We start from the raw sequence: 22,378 nt of genomic DNA on the forward strand, positions 1-22,378 counted from the left end.
CTTTACTTAAAGATTGCCCTTCCCTGATCTCCTGAGGTTGAGCGTGGAATGGTAGGAGGTGTGCCTTCCTCATGCTTTGCTCCTGTAGGTATTTCTGTCACTGTGATCCGTTTGTTTACTGACATCTCTCATTTGACTGCGACCTCCTGAGAGGCAATGACTGTTCTAGTTATTATATCTCAAACGATCACAGTAAATGCTTTATAGAAAGTCTGCAGAATCTTTTGCTAACTGGATGAATTAATTACTCATAGGGCCATAAGTTGGAGACCTCACTATGGCCAACACAGCAGGTGGATAGTATTCATATGTGCCAAAAATTCTTCCCTACCCCCTTCCTCGTAAAGGAATGATTCCTCCCCATCGCGTTGGTTTTGGGCTAAGCCATATGTTGTGGACCATAGCCACAGGGAAGCTTAGCCCACAGGTAATGGGAGTGAGAAATAAGCATTTTGTTTTATAAGCTACTGAGATAGCTGCATTCTTTTTTTTTTTTTTCTCAGCAAAGCTGATTAATGGTTGTAATGACAACAAAAGCATGGATGTTGATAAGAAAACATTCTGAGTTGGACATTCAGTGAAGTTTTACAAAATGAAATTCTGAGATTTTGAGTCTGTGATGATGTTAGGACACCTCCATGTGGTGGTATCTTGTAAGGCGACTTTGCTATCTCTCAGCAGAGTCGCTGGCACATTATAATTAGCACTGAACAAATGCTTATTAAAGAGAACTTTTAGCTGAAGAAGCAGAACTAGAGATAAAGGTTTTAGAGCCATCAGCATAAGACGGCAGGATTTTCTACCTGATGGAAAAGTATCTGAACAGTAGAGCAGAAGGCCAAGAATTGAGGCTTATGGAATGCATTAGTAGGATTTAGGTAGAGGAAGGGAATTATAGGTAGATAATAAACAGAAAAGCAGAGACACAATATCACAGGAACCAAAGGAGAAAACTGTTAGAAATCTTGGAGTTATCAACAGTCTCACATGTGGCAAAGGTCAAACGGAAAGTAAATTGTGGAAAGTCAGAAATCCTAGGATCTCTATTTTAGATGGGTTCTGTATTTTTAGACAGAACCTTAAAATTCTCCCTTAAAATTCTACTATACCAAAATATTTCCATCCAGCTTTTAAATAATTTTCAAAGCAACACCAGCTGACTTATCCAGTCCTGAAGTGTTATGCATTCTCCACTATCATTCCCTCACTGACCAGAGATAACAGAACCATTCCAATTTTCCTTTGTGATTTGATTCCTTTTTCCTTCCTGGATGACAGCTATTTTTGTTTATTTTAATTTTCAACCTCCATTTCATGTCTTCCTGCTGACTGTTATAATGCTGTATCTGGCAACATAACCCAAATTTGTCCATCTGAAGAACTGAGGACTATTGATTCATAACCTTGAAAATCTTCCCTGTTAATAAGGATGTGCTCTGACTCTTCTTTTCCATTAACAGTGGATTTCGGTCACCCGGTGTGTGTGCTCAGGCCTGCTGGATTCCTGCTGCGGTTTCACTGCAGCCTGCTCTTCCCATTGGGTACTCAACTGGTCCTACTGTTTCGGTCCCCTTTTTGTTTTCAACTGTATAATGTTCTAAGTAGCCTGTCCTTAGCACTCCTTGTTTTGTTTCATAAATGGTGAGATGAATACAGTCATTTCTGTAGATGATATACCAGAATAATGTTGAAATATATCATCTGTCTCCTTTGGAAAACTAGCACTTTGAGTGTTATCGGAGTGAATTCGCCAATATAACCTATACAGGACAACTGTATACATCTTGTTATCCTTTTCAATTTCCTTTTACCATTCATGCTAAGTTGCTTCGGTTGTGTCCAACTGTTTGCACCTCCGTAGACCGTAGCCCTCCAGGCTCCTCTGTCCATGGGATTCTTGGGCAAGAATAATGGAGTAGGTTGCCGTGTCCTCCTCCAGGGGATCTTCCTGACCCAGGGATCAAACCCGCATCTCTTATGTCTCCTGCATTGGCAGGCAGCTTCTTTACCACTAGTGCCACCTGGGAAGCCCATGTTTTACCATGACATAGTTTATATTGTGTTTAATATCAAGTATACACTCTGAAAGCAGCTACCCTAATATAGATGATTAATTCTATATACATTATCATGAGATAAATATATGTGTATATATATATAATACTATAGATGTAAACAGCTCAATGTTATGTTTTTAAATTGAGCTCATTCAGTAAATAACATATGTGGCCACCATATTAACAGAACTTGATTAAAACTTTTTGTTAAAGTAATATTACCAGCCTATGATAGAACCATTTAATTTATAAAAATAACTCTCATTAAAAAATAGATTATCCTTCAAATAATGTTATTGCCAAAAAGGCTCACAATACGTATATACTTACCATTTTACTGTTCTTCTTACAAAGTTTTTGTATTTGATTAATATTTAGAAAAGTAAAAATAGAAAAATTCTGTTAGCTTTAAATGGAACAAAGGATATCATCTACTATCAACTCTCATTATGTGATGTCATGATAAATACCAGCAGGTTTGTTTTTTAATAGTAAAAATGCATAAAATTTTGGTCATTATTTTTAAAACTGGTGAGATTGACATGGTTGCTTGTACAGATATTTTTATTTCTTTTCATTAGATGAATGAATGTACCATATATAGCCTAACTCATTTTACAAATCTGTTTGTAGGGCTTTCCAGTCAGTTGTACATTAAGGCAACATTTATCTCTCTTAATGTTAGAGCAGAAAACTGAAACATAATCTATTTTTCCCCCTCAGGATCTGGCATTTTAAATATCAAAGACTGGATAACTTAAGACTCTGACTTCCTAATATTAGTTTAAAACTTTACTAACATTTTCATTATAATTATATGAATATAAGTTTAGTTTACTTGCTTTTAAAGATATATTAACTTTGAGAAGCAATATAATTGGCTTTTAATTTTGTGTGTGTGGTGGAAGAAGAAAGGTTATTTTAACAATCAGCTGTTGATAATGACCATATTGCTATCAGTGGTCAGTGAACAAGGAAAAGCATATGCACAAAATACTCATGATTATTTGATAATAAATCATTTTAATGATCATACTCAAAATTATAAAATGAGGATGGCGCTGATGTGGAAAATAACAAAGGCACAGGCTCCCCAGATCTGTTATCCATATGTGCATGGCTTCTAAAATTTCCAGTGTCATCACTTTACTGCAAATAGTTCCTCTGTATTGCCTGGCCTAGCAAATAAAGCCAGTTGATCTGGTCAGGTTTATGTAGATGCATCATTCAAATTTAGGCTTCTCGGATAATCAGTGGTAAAGAACCAGCCTGCCAGTGCTGGAGACGCAGAAGATGTGGGTTTGATCCCTGAGTCGGGAAGATCGCCTGGAGGAGGAAATGGCAACCCACTCCAGTATTCTTGGCTGGGAAATCCCATAGACAGAGGAGCCTTGTGGGCTACAGCCCATGGGGTCACAAAAGAGTCGGACACAGCAGAGCATACACACACACACACACACACACACATCACTTAAATTTATTATAAATATGTATTACTTTCTGTTCTTGAAAATGATTGAGCATTTGAAACTCAGATTTGCTTGGCCTCCAACCTAAAGCCTTAACAGTAACAGAAAAGATTGGTTAATTTATGGTATGTTCATGTAGCAAAATATCAATACAGCCATTGTATATAAAAATATGTGAAAAAGAAACTTGAAACTAAGGAAGAGGAAATACCTGTCCTAGGTCTATCTAAACTAGGTGGAAAAACCTTTATTAGAAATTAAGGCATCAGGGATTTAAGGAAGAGAATTTGCTGAGTTTAAGACTTACGAGGCAGAACGTGTCTAGTTTCCAGGGTCTGGAACATGGCTGTGAAAGTAAGTGGACAGCATTGGGACTGAGAAAGACGGGGTAGTTGTGAGAACAAGTATTTGAGTGTGTTGTGGATACATGGATTTGAAAAGTCTCAAGATAACAGCTGGAGTTGTAAAGAGTAAGATCTTTTGCTTGGTTTATTGGAGCAGGGCAGGGAGGCGACAAAGAGGAAAGGAAGCGTGTACCTGAGGAGGATTGACAACTCCAAGAACGGAGGGAGAGCGACAAATGTAATAAGTTTAAGAGTTAACAGTGAGTTTTTGTTTGTTTATTTGTTCTTTGGGTTTTTGTTGTGGTTGTGGTTTTTTCAGGAGTTCTTCCTCCTTGTCTGAACTGCTTTGCAGGTAGGTATCCACTGGAGCTGAGAGAATGCCAGCTGCTTCTTGGAGTGGGGGAAAAAAGGTAGTTTCTCCTGTAAATGCGTGCAAGAAAAACAGAGAGAATTTGTCAGTTAGAAAAGAATGATAAGACGTTTCAGGCAAAGGGAGTAGTGTGAGTGTGGAAGTGAAGAAAATATAATAATTTGATCAGATTGAGGTTTAAAGGAGTGGCCTGGTAAGAGATAGGCTTCCCTGTGGCTCAGTGGTAAAGAATCTGCCCGCGAGTGCAGGAGACCTGGGTACCATCCCTGAGTCAGGAAGATCCTCTGGAGGAGGGCATGGCAACCCACTCCAGTATTCTTGCCTGGAGAATCCCAAGGACAGAGGAGCCTGGAGGGCTACGGTCCATAGGGTTGCAAAGAGTCAGATACGACTTAGCGACTACAAAATGACAATGGTGAGAGAGAATTGGAGAACAAAATTGGGACCTGATATGGTGAGTTTTGAATATCACTTGACCTGTAAGAGAGTGTTTCTCATTTATCCTCGCCCTCGCTCCGCTCTGTAATTCACCTGATAGAAAAAGAAACTCAAATATGAAATATGCTCCCATCAATATCACAGATCCATTCCCATCAAATAGCAGCCCCATCTGAAAGGTCCACATGGATATTAAGCACTCAGAAAATTGCTTTTAAAGAAAAACAACTTCCAGAAAAAATTTTAGAAGCCTTGTAAAAATTGAGCTAGGTGACATAACAAAGCCTGTATAGTGAACAAGTGGTTAATTCAGTGTTCAAATGCTGTGTTTCATCCCAGGAATTCTTTCTACTCTATCTGTTGTAAATGCAACATATTAATTCTGTTTGTCTTTCTCTCCTTTTTCTCCCTCTCCCTGTCTCATTCCCTTTCTTCATTTATTCAACAAATATTTTGGGAATGTCTAAAATGTTTTCATGACATTGAAATTACCATATTTTATGCTTGAGCTTCACCCCAGATCTTTAGTTTTCCTCTTTAAAATAGACTTGGTACCTTAACAGTAAGATATAAAATTAATTTATAGTAAGGAAACTTTTGAGAATATCTGCTAATGAATTACTATAGTCTGTGGTTCCTAGATATATTATTAATATTTAGCAGCTAGGATATGCTTTGCTTATCCAAGTTCATGGAATGAATGGAAAAAACTTTTAGGACAGACAGAAACCTGAAAAATAATATTAAGAACATAGGCTTTGGTATGACATATCATTTAACTACTCATGTAACCAAAAGGGCAAATATTAGCATAACAAACTTCATGGCTCGGAATAGAAATATAGAGACTAAGATGACATTTTTAAAACTTTGGAAGTGTCCAGTGCGTCTCATAGATACCTTATGAAAATGTACAAGTCATAATCAAAATTATTTTTTAGTGTTTTTTTCTTAAACTGTGACAAAATATATGTAGCATAAAATTGATCATTTTGACTATTTTTAACTGTATCATTCAGTGACATTAAGTCCAGTCGCATTGTTATGCAACTGCCACCCCTGCCCAGCTCAAAACTCTTCCATCATCTCAAGGGGAAACTCTGTACCCAGTAAACAGTATCTGCTCTTCCTCCAGTGCCTGGTAACCACTATTGTGTTGTCTGTCTCTGTGAATTTGACTATTCCAGGTACCTCATATAAATGAATCATGCAATGTTTTCTGCCAAGTTTTGCTGGTATTTTCAGAAGCACCTGGGCTAAAGATTAATAAATGTAACATCAATCTGGGCTTCATATAAGAATGATAATTTAGAATCAAAGTACTTTTCTACCTTTTAAATATAAAATTAGTTAAAGTTTAGGTTCAAACGTATTTCTCTCTTCTTCCTTCAGAATAAAATTTAACTTCTTATACCTTTTTGAATTTTAAGTAAGTACGTGTTAGTCACTCAGTCGTGCCCAACTCTTTGCGACCCCATGGACTACAGCCCACCAGGCTCCTCTGTCCATGAGATTTTTCCAGGCAAGGATACTGAAATGGGTTGCCATTTCTTTCTCCAGGGGATATTCCCAACCCAGGGATTGAACCAGGGTCTCCTGCACTGCAGGCAGATTCTTTACCGACTGAGCTACAAGGGAAGCCTCTTTGGAATTTTACTTACAGTTAAATTATATACTTTGAGCCACAAAATGTATAAGAGTGACAATCCCTTTCCTAATGACCATCAGCTTTGCACCTTAAATTCTTTATCTCATTTTATTCTTCACAACTCCATGAAGTATGTGATGTATCATTTTATGAGGATAGAAGTCAAGACTGGGAGACTTCAAGTACCATGTTCAAGCTACCCAGCTGGTAAGAGCAAGGTTAGGAATTGAACTCAGGGCTGTGGCTTGAAAGCTCCCTGCTGCTAACTGAAGAGGAACATGAAAAAAGATAAATAATATCATTTTTCAAACATAAAGCTTTCACTGTGTTTCTTCTGTATAAAAATATTTAATGGTTATGTTTGCCCCGTGGAAATGCTATATTTAAGTAAATATTTTAAATTCACCTCAAACATCAGGAATTATGCCATGCTTGCTATAAGGAAGAAAGAGAATTTAAAATGAAGGAACATCATTGTGTTCATTTGTAAATAACATATTGCAGCCAACTGTTTCCTAATTGCTCAGACTGTTGATAAATAATCCAGCCCTGCTGCTCTCCACAGACAATTTGCTTTGGATCAGATCAGGCAATTCAAACAATACTAATTACAGTGAAACCCTTTTATATGAATTCCTGTTTGTTGCAGGGGAGAAAACCCCTATATGAAAGGTTAAGACACTTACCTCTGATTTTTGCTGAAACCTCATAATTATTATCCAGGCTCAAGTTCTATTAGTCTGATCAGTTTTCATTAAATAAAAATGGATAAAGTTGTATTTTGTGTAGAAAAAATATGTATTTCAATGTTTATTGTACTGTCATGAATTATGTTAATTATATCTTTTTAATTGAAAGAACAGATGTGAAAGTTTTACTTAAAGTAATATTTTCATTGAAATAAGCTCTGTTGCTAAATATTTACTGTCACAGAGATTTGTATATGAATAGATAAATGTGTCTGTACCAGAAAGAAACCAAGACTTTAGGAAGTCTTCATTATATCAGGGGATTTGCTATAACATGATATCATTGTATTTATGATTTTATGGTGTTAAAATGAATATTAAATGAAAGAAAATTCCCAAGGATTACTCAGGAGGCAGCTAAGTACATAACATTTTGTACAGATGGTTGGAAGGCACAATTTTGCTCCATCACTGCATCCATATCCTTGAACGATTTCGACTGAAGACAGCATTTCTTTGAATTTTTCATTAAACCAGACGTCTTGAAATATGAATTCCTTTTATGTTTCTGTGAGTTTTGGCTAAAAGAACCCCAGTGAATAAATCATACAATACTACGTGTCACCAGCACTTGTGAATATTTCTGCTTTGTTATTCTATTCTCAGTAGAGCACCATTGATTATCAAACTCAGCGGAGAGCATTTTATGATCATATATCTCCATTAGCTCCTAGTTTGACTACCATAGATTTTTCTGGTTAAGCCTGCATTATGTATTAGGAAGCCTATCTCTTCAATACAAAGTTTGATTTCATTTTTCTAAGCCTAGGACTCTTATTATGTATTATGTATAAAGATTCTTATGTTTTATATGTAAAAATAGGCTGCACTGTCTTTGTGTAAAACTAAAATGTATGCCATCTTTTTTTTTCTTGATTCACAGTTAGCGTATTACACTATGAAGATGAATCTCTACAATGCAATGGCTGTCAGGGTAAATATTTCTTCACTTGTTAAACAAATGAAAAGTCAATTGTGCCCTGAATTCGCTTTTAATAAAATGAGCAAACCAGAATAATGTAAATTTGATTGATATGCTAATGGTAAAGAGAGAAAAGAGTACATAGTTAAAAAGTTAGTTATACTAAATAGTCTTGGCAGTATTAAAAATTAGAGTAAAATGTAAAACACATAATTATCAATGCTTATGTTTTAGAATGTTAAATATCTGTGAGCCATGACTAGAGAAAGACTGTAAATATTAATGAAGCAATGTATTAGTTTCCATATGTCATATAGAATATTGTGATAAATAGACGAGCATGCTTCTGGAATATAAGGTTCCTGCCCAATACAAATCAATTAGAAATTATTCATATGATTTCACAGTAATAAAGTCAGTTTCCAGCTTAGACGTTTTATTTCTGTCATTTCTGTGTTCATTTTTATGTGTTACTTGCCTAATAGGAAGCTGAATTTTGTGATTATGAAGCTTCCTTGGTTTCTGCACAGATTAGGGGAAGAGCCACAGCAAAAGTATTATTTCTTTTGTATCAGTATGATAATAGTTTAATTGTGAAGCTGTTATAAATGGGGAAATTACTTAGGTGAATTTCATTAATGTCCTTAAAACCCATGTTTTAATTTTAATTTTACCTTCTCATATTCTCTTTCATTGATCTATTAATTCTTGTTTCTACTGATAATGGATTTTATTTTGGGTGAAGCAAGATAGGCAAATACTCTCTGAAAGTCCTGTGTTGAACTAAGGCAGTTAAATTTGCATTATTTTGATGACGTATACTGCTTTGGGAAAGGGCTTTCTAATGCAGGTGTGACTGTATGGGAGCCCAGCCCAGGGGCGATCTCCAGTATCTGTCTACCTCTCTGTGTTTCCCTAGGTTAAGGGGGAAAAAAAGGAAGAGGAAAAAGTAGATTTTGTTGTTGTTGTTGCTTCTCCTGAGCCAGAAGAGAAACTCCAGGTGCACTGGGCTATATTTACCTCTCTTAGAAATACAGTAATATAAGAAAATAATTTTTCCTCTTTTAACAAGAATGCTTGAATCTGGGAATTTAGGAGAGTCTAATTCTCTGTACAGTTCTGCTAAAGGCTTAACTTCTGAGCTTAAAATAATGTTAGTTTTTTTTTTTTTTCTTTTTTGTGCACCTTTTTTAGGTATGTCTGAAAAGTAAAAAGCAATAGATAACAGAATCTAAAGCAAATGATGATGGAAGGCTCAAAGGTTCCCAGAGGCCATCAGGGGAGACAGAGGCACAGGAGTCAGGGCTAGAAAAACACATTCTCATGTTTCCTATTTAGCCCCAAATTTTGTACTGAATTCAGATCTGGCTGGAATTGTTAAGATTCCTTTTACCTTGACTAGGCACGTCTAGGACCTCCCAGGTGGCCCAGTAGTAAAGAATCCGCCAGAAATGCAGGAGATGCAGGTTCAATCCCTGGGTCAGGAAGATCCCCTGGAGAAGGAAGTGGCAATCCACTCCAGTATTCTTGCCTGGGAAATCCCGTGGACAGAGGAGTCTGGCAGGCTACAGTCCATGAGGTCACAAAAGAGTAGGACACAGCTGAGCAACTCAACAACAATAATAACAGGCATGTCTAAGAAATCCACATCAGTCCAAGCCACTCAGAAGGCAGTGTTTTTGTTATTCTAACATCATACTAAAATCTGTATTTCCTAGTGTTACCAAACCAAATTTGGGTCCACTTGCCCCCAGATAGTGAAGCTAATCTACGGACACCAGGTTGCGGTGAAGGAAGGTGCAGTGTTTACTGCAGGAACCAAGCAAGGAGTCCAGGCAGCTAGTGCTTAAAAGGCCCAAACTTCCTGAAGGCTGTCAGGGAAAGGTTTTTAAGGACAGTGTGAGGGTGAGGAGTTATGGGGTGGGTGGTCAGCTCATGGACATTCTTCTGCCTGGACATTCTTCTGGTTACTGGTGAGGTAATTGGGAGTCAAGAAAACCTTCCAGGTCCAGCGGGTCTTGGGGTCTGGGGTCTCCATGCTTGTGGGCAGTATACAGTTCACTTTTTCAACCTGGTTGGGGGTTTCAGTATCTGCAAAACAGCCATGTCAAAGGGCATGGCTCAGAATATTAGCTATAATCCTTGAGTAGGAGCTAAAGTTCTTTGACTTTGTTTAAAGGCTAAATTATTATTAATATTTTTCTTGATTGACTGTTTTCCTTTCTTTCTGCATTTTCTCACTTCTCTGATTAAATGTACTCTTTGGAAATTCAGGGAAGGCCTAGGAAGCTAGAGTTTTTCTACAAATAAGAGGCAGTTGGAGGACATGGGGTGGGGTTCTTTTCCATGAAGGCCCCATAGGATCCTGCTCAATTACACCTAATAGCATTGCCCAGTCTCACCTTTTCTTTGATTAATATCAGTGGAAGATGTTGAACTCTGTCTTGGTCCTGTGATCTTAGAAAACAGCAAACCTGTATGCACCTACTGACCCCCTCCCCGTCCCCCAACTCTTGTGTTTCAGAAGCAGCTTACTGCAAACAAACAAACAAACAAACAAAATCCTTCCCCACATGACTTAGATAAGAGGCACAGATGCCCCCTTGTTCACCCATAGCAAAGCTAGACACAGTCCCCCAAATTCCTCCTTCACCTCACAACTGATTAGCTGAACTGTTTGTCCCTGCTGATCAACTGGAAAAAAACACGTTCATTAAGCAAGTTGTGGGTAAGCTTCTCTCCTTCTCCCAGGGCCCTTGACTTCAGTCAGCACATGGAGTCTCCTTAGTTCCTCCTCGTGAGAATGGGCTTTGGGGTAAAGCATCCTCTGATTTGCTATCTGATTATGCTGCCCTTTCATTTCCACTTGCCCATATCAGGTTCTTCCCAGCCATGTTCATACCTTCTTATAAAAGAAAAACTCTTTTTGCCTAACGTCCACCATGCTTGCAATTGTTACGGCCAAAGATTCTCTGTGTCTCAATAGTCCACCTCCATCTCCTGCAGGAGTCATTCACCCCCAGTTTCTTGCAGTAATTCTTTCAAGTCAAATCTCTCCTGGCTACATCCAGATTTTTTTTTTTTTTTTTTTTTTGACACATTCCAGGAGACAAGAGTAAAGGTGGGAATGCAGTGGTCATTAAGTGAAAGGAAGGAAGACTTGAGCATTACCTAGAGGTTGAAATGATCCACTGAAGACACTGAGGAATTTTTGCGAGGCTCTGTGGAGTGTGTAAATACTACTGTGGGAAATTTGAAATAGAAACGCTTCTCTGCAAAGACGTTCAAAGACTTCCTTCCGAGATTTGGATGAGCTAATTTGGTAACTTGGTAACGAGGAATCAGGACTAAGGCTCACTTGCATAGAGGCTGGTGTGACTGCCTAACAAAGATTAATTTTTAGCATGGAGTGATCACATGGCCAGAACTGAACTTATTTGTAAGTGGACATGGGCAAATCTATTTGTAAGTGGATTTCTTTGCAAGATGGTGCTCTGAAAATTTTGCTCTCTGCAGGAGTGAGAGGCTAAAGAGACCAATGCGTGGTCCACATACCTTCTATGTTGTACGCATCTGAAGCTTACAAACCTAACTGGATACCAGCAGCTGACGTTTTACTTCTAATCTCTACAACTATGCCTTTTCAGTTTATAAGCTACCAAATAATTTTGCTAAAAAGAGCTACCCTTTAAATAATTTAAATATGGGTGACAGTAAGTGTACAGGAGAAAGAATTTCTAAGAGTAACTGACAACTACAGAAAATATATATGGCCAATATTCATACAGATATATTTTTATATATGCACCTAAATCATATAGTAGAAAATTAAAAAAAAAAAAAAAACTTTTGTCTTACTCTGCTTCATATACTGAGTCAATTGCAAGTTATGTATTTGACTATTGACTCCAAGCATGACAAATTATATTCAATTGTGAGAGGCCACTGGAGCATTTCTGAAAAGAGAAGGAATTCAAAATTTTCATTTGTGGCTTATCCATTCCTAAATCGATGTCACTTTTATATAATGAAGAATAAATTATATATATGTGATTGTTTAATGACATAGTAATTCATATCTCAATTTGCTGCATTTATTTTTTAAAGGGTCACCTTTTCTCTAAAGACTTTACGATCCCCCTACCCATGTAGAATTGATCACTCTCTTTTTTTATGTCCCTGTTTTACCATCAACATACTTCTGTTATAGAACCTGTAACAGTTTATTATCCTTACTAATTTACAGGCCTGTATCCACTCCCCACACACTGTACATCCCTTGGGGCCTGGATCCTATCTTCTTAGTCTTTGAATCTACAGTTCCTGGCTTATACTAGATGTTTAAATAAATGGCCTGAATTAATCAATGAATATTGGCTCATGTTTTTTTAAACAAGGAGTAAAAACAAAAACAAAAACTGTTTGCTTCAAGTACTCTTTAAGACAAAAAAATCGTGTCTAAGTCCCTTGGTGGCCTTGTTGGAAATTATTTAAGCCCTTACTGGGAGATCTTTAAGGCTGTCTTGAGTGCTTGATTAGGCTGGGTGGTGTAGGTAAACTGCACATAGGAAGGTAATATTTGGTCAGTGTAATTCACATGTGAATGGAAGGTCTCATGAGCATTGGGACCTTGCCAAAGTGTTATAAGACTTACAGGCTTGAAGGAGGTCTGCTATGATATCACCTGCTATTAGCACCCACTCTGTGCCTGTACAAAACCCCTGCTACTGATTTGCAGCTCGGCCAGTGACGGTCAATTAATACAGCAATAACTTGCTCAGTAAATTTTTATCTTAGCTCCCAGGGCCCTATTCCTCGTGTTTCTCCATGTGCCACTTTATTGCCTTTCTGGTCTTTAATTTGAATTTACTCCAGATTAGAGTTCTGCTTTTCCTCCAGCATCTTGTCTACTCCATTGTGGATCTCGTTCACATTTGTCCTCCAACATATTCTTTTTCAGTTCTTGCTCTTTGAACAGCTTTTAGTATCTTATGCAACTGTCTGAGTTGATTCCTTTGCTCAATTTCTTTCTCTCCCTGGTTCATCTACGTGTGTGATAGTGTATCTTTTTACAGACTATAGAACTGACTCTCCATTTCAGATGCTAGTGAGCATTGACTTAAGCATTAGGGTGTCACCTCAGACCCTCCAAACAGACGACTCAGAGAATCAGTGTTCTAATAATAGTACTAATATAAAGATGAACAGCAGTATTACTTTATGTGTAGAAACTCCACTTAAAAATACCCACATGTAGCTTTAAAAAAAAAGTGCTATTTAGTGGAATTCTTTCATCCATCCTAAAGGTCTTTTACGTGTTCCTTTTCTCCAGTACTTTGATTTACAGTTTGCGACATCCAGAATTTTTTGCTTCTCTGTGGCTTTTGTTTACTTGCTGAACCCATCTAGAGGGAAGCCTATTGTATGGAATGGCACATATAGCTAATTCTTCCATTTCTAGGGATACATCCATTCAGCCTCAACTGTGTCTTTGAGCCCCTGTTTCTGCAATAGAATGGTTCCAGATTCTCATACTTACTACCCAAGCATGAATGGATATAGCTGGTAGATAACTAGGGTATACTTTAGTCAAACCAACTGCCAGTAAGAGCTATATGTCTCTGAGGAAAGAGCTTGCAATACCACATATTCACAAATCTTAGTAAATCAGAACCATTGGCAAATAATAATGCTGTGCATGTATGCTCAGTCACTTAGTTCTGTCTCTTTGTGACCCTATGAATTGTAGCCCACTGGGCTCCATGTCCATGGAATTTTCTAGGAGAGAATACTGGAATGGGTTGCCATTTCCTCTTTCAGGGGGTCTTCCTGACCCAGGGGTTGAACCCACGTCTCCTGTGGCTCTCACATTGACAAGAGGATTCTTTACCACTCTGCAACATTAAGACTTGGCAGTTGCCTAACAGTTGCCACTCTCCAGGCACCTAAGTATTTTAAATACTTTTAACTATTTCCTGAAATGATCAACTCTCTTTTCTTTTGTTCAGTTGCTCGGTTGTGTCTAACTCTTTGCACGGACATGGCAGCACACCAGGCTTCCCTGTCCATCACCAACTCCCAGAGCCTGCTCAAACTCATGTCCATTTAGTCAGTGATGCCATCCAACCATCTGATTCTCTGTTGTCCTCTTCTCCTCCTGCCTTCAGTCTTTCCCAGCATCAGGGTCTTATTTTCTAATGAGTTGCCTCATCACATCAGGTGGCCAAAGTACTGGAGCTTCAGCTTCAGCATTAGTCCTTCCAATGAATATCCAGTATTGATTTCCTTTAGGATTGACTAAAGGAACTGGTTGGTTTGATCTCCTGCAGTCCAAAGGACTCTCAAGAGTTTTTTCCAATACCACAGTCCAAAAGCATCAATTCTTTGACATTTAGCCTTCTTTATGGTCCAACACTGGTCATAGGTAACACCCTCTTCCAACAGCACAAGAGAAGACTCTACACATGGACATCACCAGATGGTCAGCACCGAAATCAGACTGATTATATTTTTTGCAGCCAAAGATGGAGAAGCTCTATATAGTCAGCAAAAATAAGACCGGGATCTGACTGTGGCTCAGATCATGAACTCCTTATTGCCAAATTCAGACTGAAATTGAAGAAAGTAGGGAAAACCACCATTCATGGATGACCTAAATCAAATCCCTTATGATTATACAGTGGAAGTGAGAAATAGATTTAAGGGCCTAGATCTGATAGACAGAGTACCTGATGAACTATGGACGGAGGTTCGTGACATTGTACAGGAGGCAGAGATCAAGACCATCCCCATGGAAAAGAAATGCAAAAAAGCAAAATGGCTGTCTGAGGAGGCCTTACAAATAGCTGTGAAAAGAAGAGAAGTGAAAAGCAAAGGAGAAAAGGGAAGATATACCCATATGAATGCAGAGTTCGAAAGAATAGCAAGGAGAGATAAGAAAGCCTTCCTCAGTGATCAGTACAAAGAAATAGAGAGAAACAATAGAATAGAAAGACTAGGGATCTCTTCAAGAAAATTAGAGATACCAAGGGACATTTCATGCAAAGATGGGCTCAATAAAGGGCAGAAATGGTATGGACCTAAGAGAAGCAGAAGATATTAAGAAGAGGTGGCAAGAATACACAGAAGAACTATACAAAAAAGATCTTCACGACCCAGATAATCACAGTGGTTGGATCAGTTACCTAGAGCCAGACATTGTGGAATGTGAAGTCAAGTGGGCCTTAGAAAGCATCACTATGAACAAAGCTTGTGGAGGTGATAGAATTCCAGTTGAGCTATTTCAAATCCTAAAACATGATACTGTGAAAGTGCTGCATTCAGTATGCCAGCAAATTCGGAAAACTCAGCAGTGGCCACAGGACTGGGAAAGATCAGTTTTCATTCCAATACCAAAGAAGGGCAATGCCAAAGAATGCTCAAACTACTGCACAATGCACTCATCTCACAGGCTAGTAAAGTAATGCTCAAAATTCTCCAAGCCAGGCTTCAACAATACATGAACCGTGAACTTTCAAATGTGCAAGCTGGTTTTAGAAAAGGCAGAGGAACCAGAAATCGAATTGCCAACATCTGCTGGATCATTGAAAAAGCAAGAGAGTTCTAGAAAAACATCTATTTCTGCTTTATTGACTATGCCAAAGCCTTTGACTGTGAGGATCACAATAAACTGGAAAATTCTGAGAGAGATTGGAATACCAGACCACGTGACCTGCCTCTTGAGAAACCTGTATGCAGGTCGGGAAGCAACAGTTAGAACTGGACATGCAACAACAGACTGGTTCCAAATAGGAAGAGGAGTACATCAAGGCTGTATATTGTCACCCTACTTATTTAACTTCTATGCAGAGTACATCATGAGAAACGCTGGGCTGGAAGAAACACAAGCTGGAATCAAGATTTCTGGGAGAAATATCAATCACCCCAGATATGCAGATGACACCACCCTTATGGCAGAAAGTGAAGAGAAACTAAAAACCCTCTTTATGCAAGTGAAAGAGGAGAGTGAAAAAGTTGGCTTAAAACTCAACATTCAGAAAACTAAGATCATGGCATCTGGTCCCATCACTTCATGGCACATAGAAGGGGAAACAGTGGAAACAGTGTCAGACTTTATTTTGGGGGGTTCCAAAATAACTGTAGATGGTGACTGTAGCCATGACGTTAAAGGACGCTTACTTCTTGGCAGGAAAGTTATGACCAGCCTAGACAGCATATTAAAAAGCAGAGACATTACTTTGCCAACCAAGGTCCATTTAGTCAAGGCTATGGTTTTTCCAGTGGTCATGTATGGATGTGAGAGTTGGACTATAAAGAATTCTGAGCGCCAAAGAATTGATACTTTTGAACTGTGGTGTTGGAGAATACTTTTGAGAGTCCCTTGGACTGCAAGGAGATCCAACCAGTACATCCTAAAAAGGAAATCAGTCCTGAATATTCATTGGAAGGACTGATACTGAAGCTGCAACTCCCGTACTTTGGCCACCTGATGTGAAGAGCTGAGTCATTTGAAAAGACCCTGATGCTGGAGATGATTGAAGATAGGAGGAGAAGGGGACGACAGAGGATGGGGTGGTTGGATGGCATCATCAACTCAATGGACATGAGTTTGAATAAACTCCGGGATTGGGTGATGGACAGGGAGGCCTGGCGTGCTGCAGTCCATAGGGTCTCCAAGAGTCAGACACGACGGAGCAACTAAACTGAACTGATTGAATGGGACAAGATGCCAGGATCTTCTTCTTTTTTTTTTTTAACGTTGAGTTTAAGTCAGCTTTTTCACTCTCTTTCAGCTTCATCAATACACTCTTTAGTTCCTCTTCACTTTCTGACCAACTCTCTGGATATCATAATTCCACTTTGGAAGTTGGGAAATTGGAAAGATGTCTTGCCCAATGTCACATAGCTAGTGACAGTGTTAGGAATTGAACCCAGGAGGTTTGGTACCCACATTCCTGTTGTATCTAGCCACTTATAGTCTTGCCTTTACTTCTAGTCTTTCTCCCCTTTCTTCAAAAATCTGGATGAGAGCTATTATATGAACCCTAGACCAAGCTCTTAGGGAAATTTTATTACTTTCACTCTGGTAAACTGAACCCCTTGCCCTGATAATTCATGAACGTTTTTACTGGTAGCACATTCCATTCAGGGAATTCTAAATTTAGTGATAATTTGTAGAAAACTAAGTTGAGACATCCCAGTTCAGTGTCACGTGCTTCCCCTTGTAGGCCAAATGGGATGGCTTAGTATGAAAAACCTCACCTTATAAATGAATATTTGAGCTGTAGTCTTCACATATTGCTATTGTTAACACAGAATTTGACATCCATCATAACCCCAGATTCAATACTATTCTTGATACAATTTTAAATGAATTTCCATATAGGATGTAGCAAACTAAAAATGAATCTGTCTTTTCTTTCCTACTTGGACTACAAGATGCAGATCACATAGATTTTTGTGATCCAAAAACTATAATTTGGTTGTATTTGAACTTCCACCATGTCTGTTTTGGACCCTGAAAAATTAATGGAAAAGAGGATTCCAACTTGGTTAAAACTTTAGAAGCCCTACCAAATAGTTATCGGGACTGCTATTCTTCAACTGCAGCTCTCTCTCTTTATCCATTAACTCTTGGACTCTACTGGTCTTCAATAAACTCAGCCTAATGAGGAGCCATAACTGGCACAGACTTTGGAAGTTCGCAAAGGCAAACTGAGCATTATTGATTCCTTGCAATACCTTTGAAAAGCCTCCTTTGGGTCATCTGATACATCTTGAGTTCTCATTTGTCTGTCTGTCCTTGGACAACCAGAATAATCTCATATGCACGCAGATTGTAAGCAGTGCTAATGTGTAGTATCTTGGAGATCTCTTTTCAAAAGTATGTTCCATTAGACTTTTCCCTCTTGTTTTCAAAGATCTGTGAGGAATGAAAAATGGTGATAATCTAAAACTTAGTTTTAAAGAACTACAGATGTAATTAATTTTTTAAGATAGAATTTCTTTTACCCTAGAAACCTGGTCCTTGTCCTGAATCAACCACATATACTTTCTTAATGGTGTTCAGGGGCATCTGAACCTTTATTGTTGCAGTTGCTTTAAATGATTTCACTTGAAATTAGTGCCCTAACACATTTTAGTTCAGAAAGAAATCCTCACTTTAAGGAAAGTAAGAGCTGTAATAATAAGAGGGACACTAGAATTAAAGATAACTTAAAATAATCAATTTTCAAAGTAACCAAATTTATTGGTTCTTTTATGTAATAAAAATTTTTGTTTACAAATATCTAACTCAAAGCATCAATTGACCTTTTTCTTTTGTTTCCTTTTTGTGTCTAAAGTAGGAAAAATACAAGGAAAGTTTATATTCTGTGGCTTTAATCAGAAAATGGTTAAATATATATCAGATATATAAGGATCCATCTCAATCTACTAAACTATTTATAACCCTGTTTTCATATTTATACTACTATGAAGTATTTATGTTTAGAATAATGACTCCAAAATCAGATAGAGATAAATCAGTTTAGTTCAGTTGCTCAGTTGTGTCCTACTCTTTGCGACCCCATGAATCGCAGCATGCCAGGCCTCCCTGTCCATCACCAACTCCCGGAGTTCACTCAAACTCACATCCATCAAGTCGGTGATGCCATCCAGCCATCTCACCCTCTGTCATCCCCTTCTCCTCCTGTCCCCAATCCCTCCCAGCATTAGAGTCTTTTCCAATGAGTCAACTCTTCTCATGAGGTGGCCAAAGTACTGGAGTTTCATCTTTAGCATCAGTCCTTCCAAAGAACACCCAGGACTGATCTCCTTTAGAATGGACTGGTTGGATCTCCTTGCAGTCCAAGGGACTCTCAAGAGTCTTCTCCAACACCACAGATAAATAGGTAAAATAATTCAGGGAAGAAATACTGATTCTCTCTTTAAAAAAAAATTACTTATTTATTTTATTTATAGCTACACTGGGTCTTTGTTGGTGCACATGGGCCTTTGCTGTTGTGCTGAGGGGAGGCTACTTCTAGTTGCAGGGTGCCAGTTTCTCATTGCAATGGTTTCTCTTGTTGTGGAGGATGGGCTCTAGGCACATGGGCTTCCGTAACTGCAGTACATGAGTTCAGTTGCTGTGACTCATAGACTCTAGAACTCTGGCTCAATGGTTGTGGCACATGGGTTTATTGTCCTTCAGCATATCATATCTTCCTGGACTAGGGTTGGAACCTATGACCCCTGCGTTGGCAGGAAGATTTTTTATTATTGAGCAACCAGGGAAGCCCTGATTTCCTCTTATTTACTAGATTATATGTTGGGTTCTAAGAATACAAAACAAGTAAGACACAATGTTATTCACATGGAAGAAGCTATCCCCAAATGTTAGCCTAAGGAATAAGAGGGGAAGGGATCCTCTAGATAAATCCTAGCTTTTGCTGGATGGTAGGCAGATTTAAATGTTCCATCCCCATGCAAAAAATTATTTCTTTCTCCCTCCTACTACTTCTGGTACCAATGTCTTTGTGGAATGATTAAAGAAATTTAGAGAAAAGAAGTACAAAGACCAGTAGAGTAGGGAAACAGAATATTAAAGAGAAGAAACTGCATATGGAATAATTATCCAAAATCTCCAGATAGCTAAAAACATCTAGTTTAAAATATATATATTTCTAGTTTAAAAACATGTCTATTTTTCTACATATTGACATGATAATATGGTGACATTGAGAATGAAAACTTTGATATTACTGGTTTTAAACACCCTATCTTTGAAAATTTGGTAAACCCACTTTTCTGGGCTCACTGTATAGTCTTTGCAGAATGTTCAACATTCAAATAAGTAAAAGTAATGAATGAGAGTCCTGTTTATATGCTCTCATGTACAACTAGAGCTTTAGTCCTGGGCACGTTATCATCAGTGATATATTGTCTTTCATATTTTGATTTTAATTTTAGGTGTGAAAATGTTTTTTCTCTCTTTTGACAACATTAAGATTACTGTGAATTTTGAGGAATAATAATAAACCCAATGGAGGGAAAATATTTTCTATGAACAGATGGCTTTTGATATATCAAGGTTTTGCCATTTATTTTAGTGCTTAAAATAAACATTATTTATAAGACCACTTACATTTTGATGTTACTTAATGAGGAATATGCATCATTGATTTGACTAGCTTAAGAGGTCATTTAGAACTTGCCCGTTAACAAGCTGTAATCTGCTGAGCATGCAGTGACTTTGTTTAAAATTATCTATTCAGAGCTGATCAATGACAATAATTGTTTTATACCTATCACTTCTGAAAGTTGCTAATTACTTTGAAGGACGTGAACACTAGCCCTTTTTTGGGAAACTGTAACCCACCCACCTTGAAATTAAGAACATTATCCAAAATCATCTTGCCTCTTGAAAATATTTTGTTTTTTAAAAAAGTAAAAGTATATTCACTAGTACTGGGATATCAACAGGACATTTAGGCAAAATTTAAGATGATATTTGTTCCTATAGCAATAAGTATAGTGGAACGCCAGCCTATATTATATCTTATATCAATTGTTGTTCAGTCAGTAAGTTGTGTCTGACTCTTTTTGACCCCATGGACTGCAGCATGCCAGGCTTCACTGTTCTTTGCCATCTCCTAGAGTTTGCTCAAACTCATGTCCATTAAATAAATATTGGTTAAACTGGAATTCCTCTAATGTAAAAAAAAAAAATTACTATGCATTTTAAATGAAAGAACATGCACACACTCTTTCTCTTTATACAGTACATTCATCACATGTTTTAGTGGAAAGAGCCTGGTCTCTGGAATAAGACAGAGCAGTTTGTATCCCAATTCTGCCATTTACTGTTTTGCTGGTTATGCTGTGACCTAGATCAAGTTACTTAACCTCAGTTTCTTTATTTTTAACATGGAGATCGTGCCCTATTCACAAGGATACCATGAAAATTAAGGCAGTTAGCATAATATCTGGAAAGGAATTGTAGCGTGACTTTGGGTGGATGTCTAGGGACTGAGGGCATTACGAGACTCTCTGAGAGTGCATTTGTGGACTCTGTGGATGTGTTTGGTGCTGTTTCTGGTGCCTGCTCCCTGTGGAGTGGGAAGGAGTCCATCCCATGGGCTTCTTTTAGTTCTCTGGCTATTGGCACAGATTTTTCAGCCAGCTGCAGACTCTGCCCTTTCAGCTTCTCTCCAAGTGAAGCCCTTTCAGCTTCTCCCCACTACTCTGCCATGACCTAAACATAAACCACCATCTTTCCTTCTCAGGACTTCAGCATGCATCTTTTATGTTTTCTGACATATCTAATCTTATTTAGAATTTAATGATGTTTCTATGTAGTAGGTAGTCCACCCCTTAACACTGTTTGATATCCTAATATTTTTCCATGCTTCCTGAGTCATTTCTATTGCTGATGATGGATAGTCTATCAGCGCTTTTGTTTGTAAGTATTCCTGTGTTTAATATAATTATTACTGTATATGCAATAAAAGTAAGCTGAGATTCATGTGAAGCCATCCAACTAGCTATTAATGTATAACCTCAGGCATTTATTTAAGCTCTCTAAGCATCAATTTCCTCTTCTGTCAAAGAAAGCTAATGATAATCTCCACCTCAGAATGATACTGTAATGATTAAGTTAAATAAGCCAGGAAAATAGTCATTATTTGCATGTATGATTTATATATGTATATGTATTCCAATAGATTATTCTTTTTCATTAGGAAAATGCTTTTTATATCAATCCCTCCCATTTCTTTGCCAGACATAATATGATGTTTGTCAAATTAGAGGAAGATAGTTTCTAAATTGGGCTTCCCTGGTGGCTCAGATGGTAAAATAGAACTCTAGAAAAATTAATTTTTCTTAATTTAGAGAATAAAGCTCTAAAATAAGATCATTTGAAAAATATTTAGAAAGGCACTGTTATGCTAGCATTGTTACGCTAGCTTGTTACTCTACTTAGTTTTACTTTCCAGAACTAATTTCTCTATTTAATTGTTCTTACAATATGAACAATAAGTGGCTTAGCATCTCTTCAATTATTTTAGTCATTCTTATACTAGGCGGTTGACTAAACATTTCTTCAAAGTCTTCACATTTAATATTTCAGATTGTAAAATACCTTTTAACTGACCATATTTTAAAACAGAGAAAATTAGGGGATCACAATTCAAGTAAGACATTTATTTGGGAGAATGGCATTGAATCAAGTTATAAAGATTTTAAACTCAACGTATTTAGCTTAAAACCCTTAGGCTTTTCAGATAAAACTCAGTGGACCAAAGTTCAGTCTCTTATTAGTCACTTTTTCCTATGGACAAAAAAAAAAAAAAAAGATGTTTAAAGAAGATGTGTGTTCCTAGCCCAGCTAACTGTGCAAA

At 37.7% G+C, this 22,378-nt stretch overlaps 1 protein-coding gene across 3 annotated transcripts in view; it reads left to right on the forward strand.

Annotated features, from left to right (window-relative positions):
* The window catches only part of SPATA17 (spermatogenesis associated 17), a 243,114-nt gene that overhangs the window by 40,992 nt on the left and 179,744 nt on the right, over window positions 1-22,378 (forward strand). For all 3 annotated transcript variants that reach the window (XM_019976944.2, XM_019976943.2, XM_019976945.2), the window contains one exon: window positions 7,959-8,009. In XM_019976944.2, coding sequence (XP_019832503.2) covers window positions 7,959-8,009 — 51 coding nt within the window. The remainder of the gene's footprint in view (window positions 1-7,958; window positions 8,010-22,378) is intronic.

Source organism: Bos indicus, chromosome 16 (assembly GCF_029378745.1).
Source record: "Bos indicus isolate NIAB-ARS_2022 breed Sahiwal x Tharparkar chromosome 16, NIAB-ARS_B.indTharparkar_mat_pri_1.0, whole genome shotgun sequence".
Lineage (NCBI taxonomy): Eukaryota > Metazoa > Chordata > Mammalia > Artiodactyla > Bovidae > Bos > Bos indicus.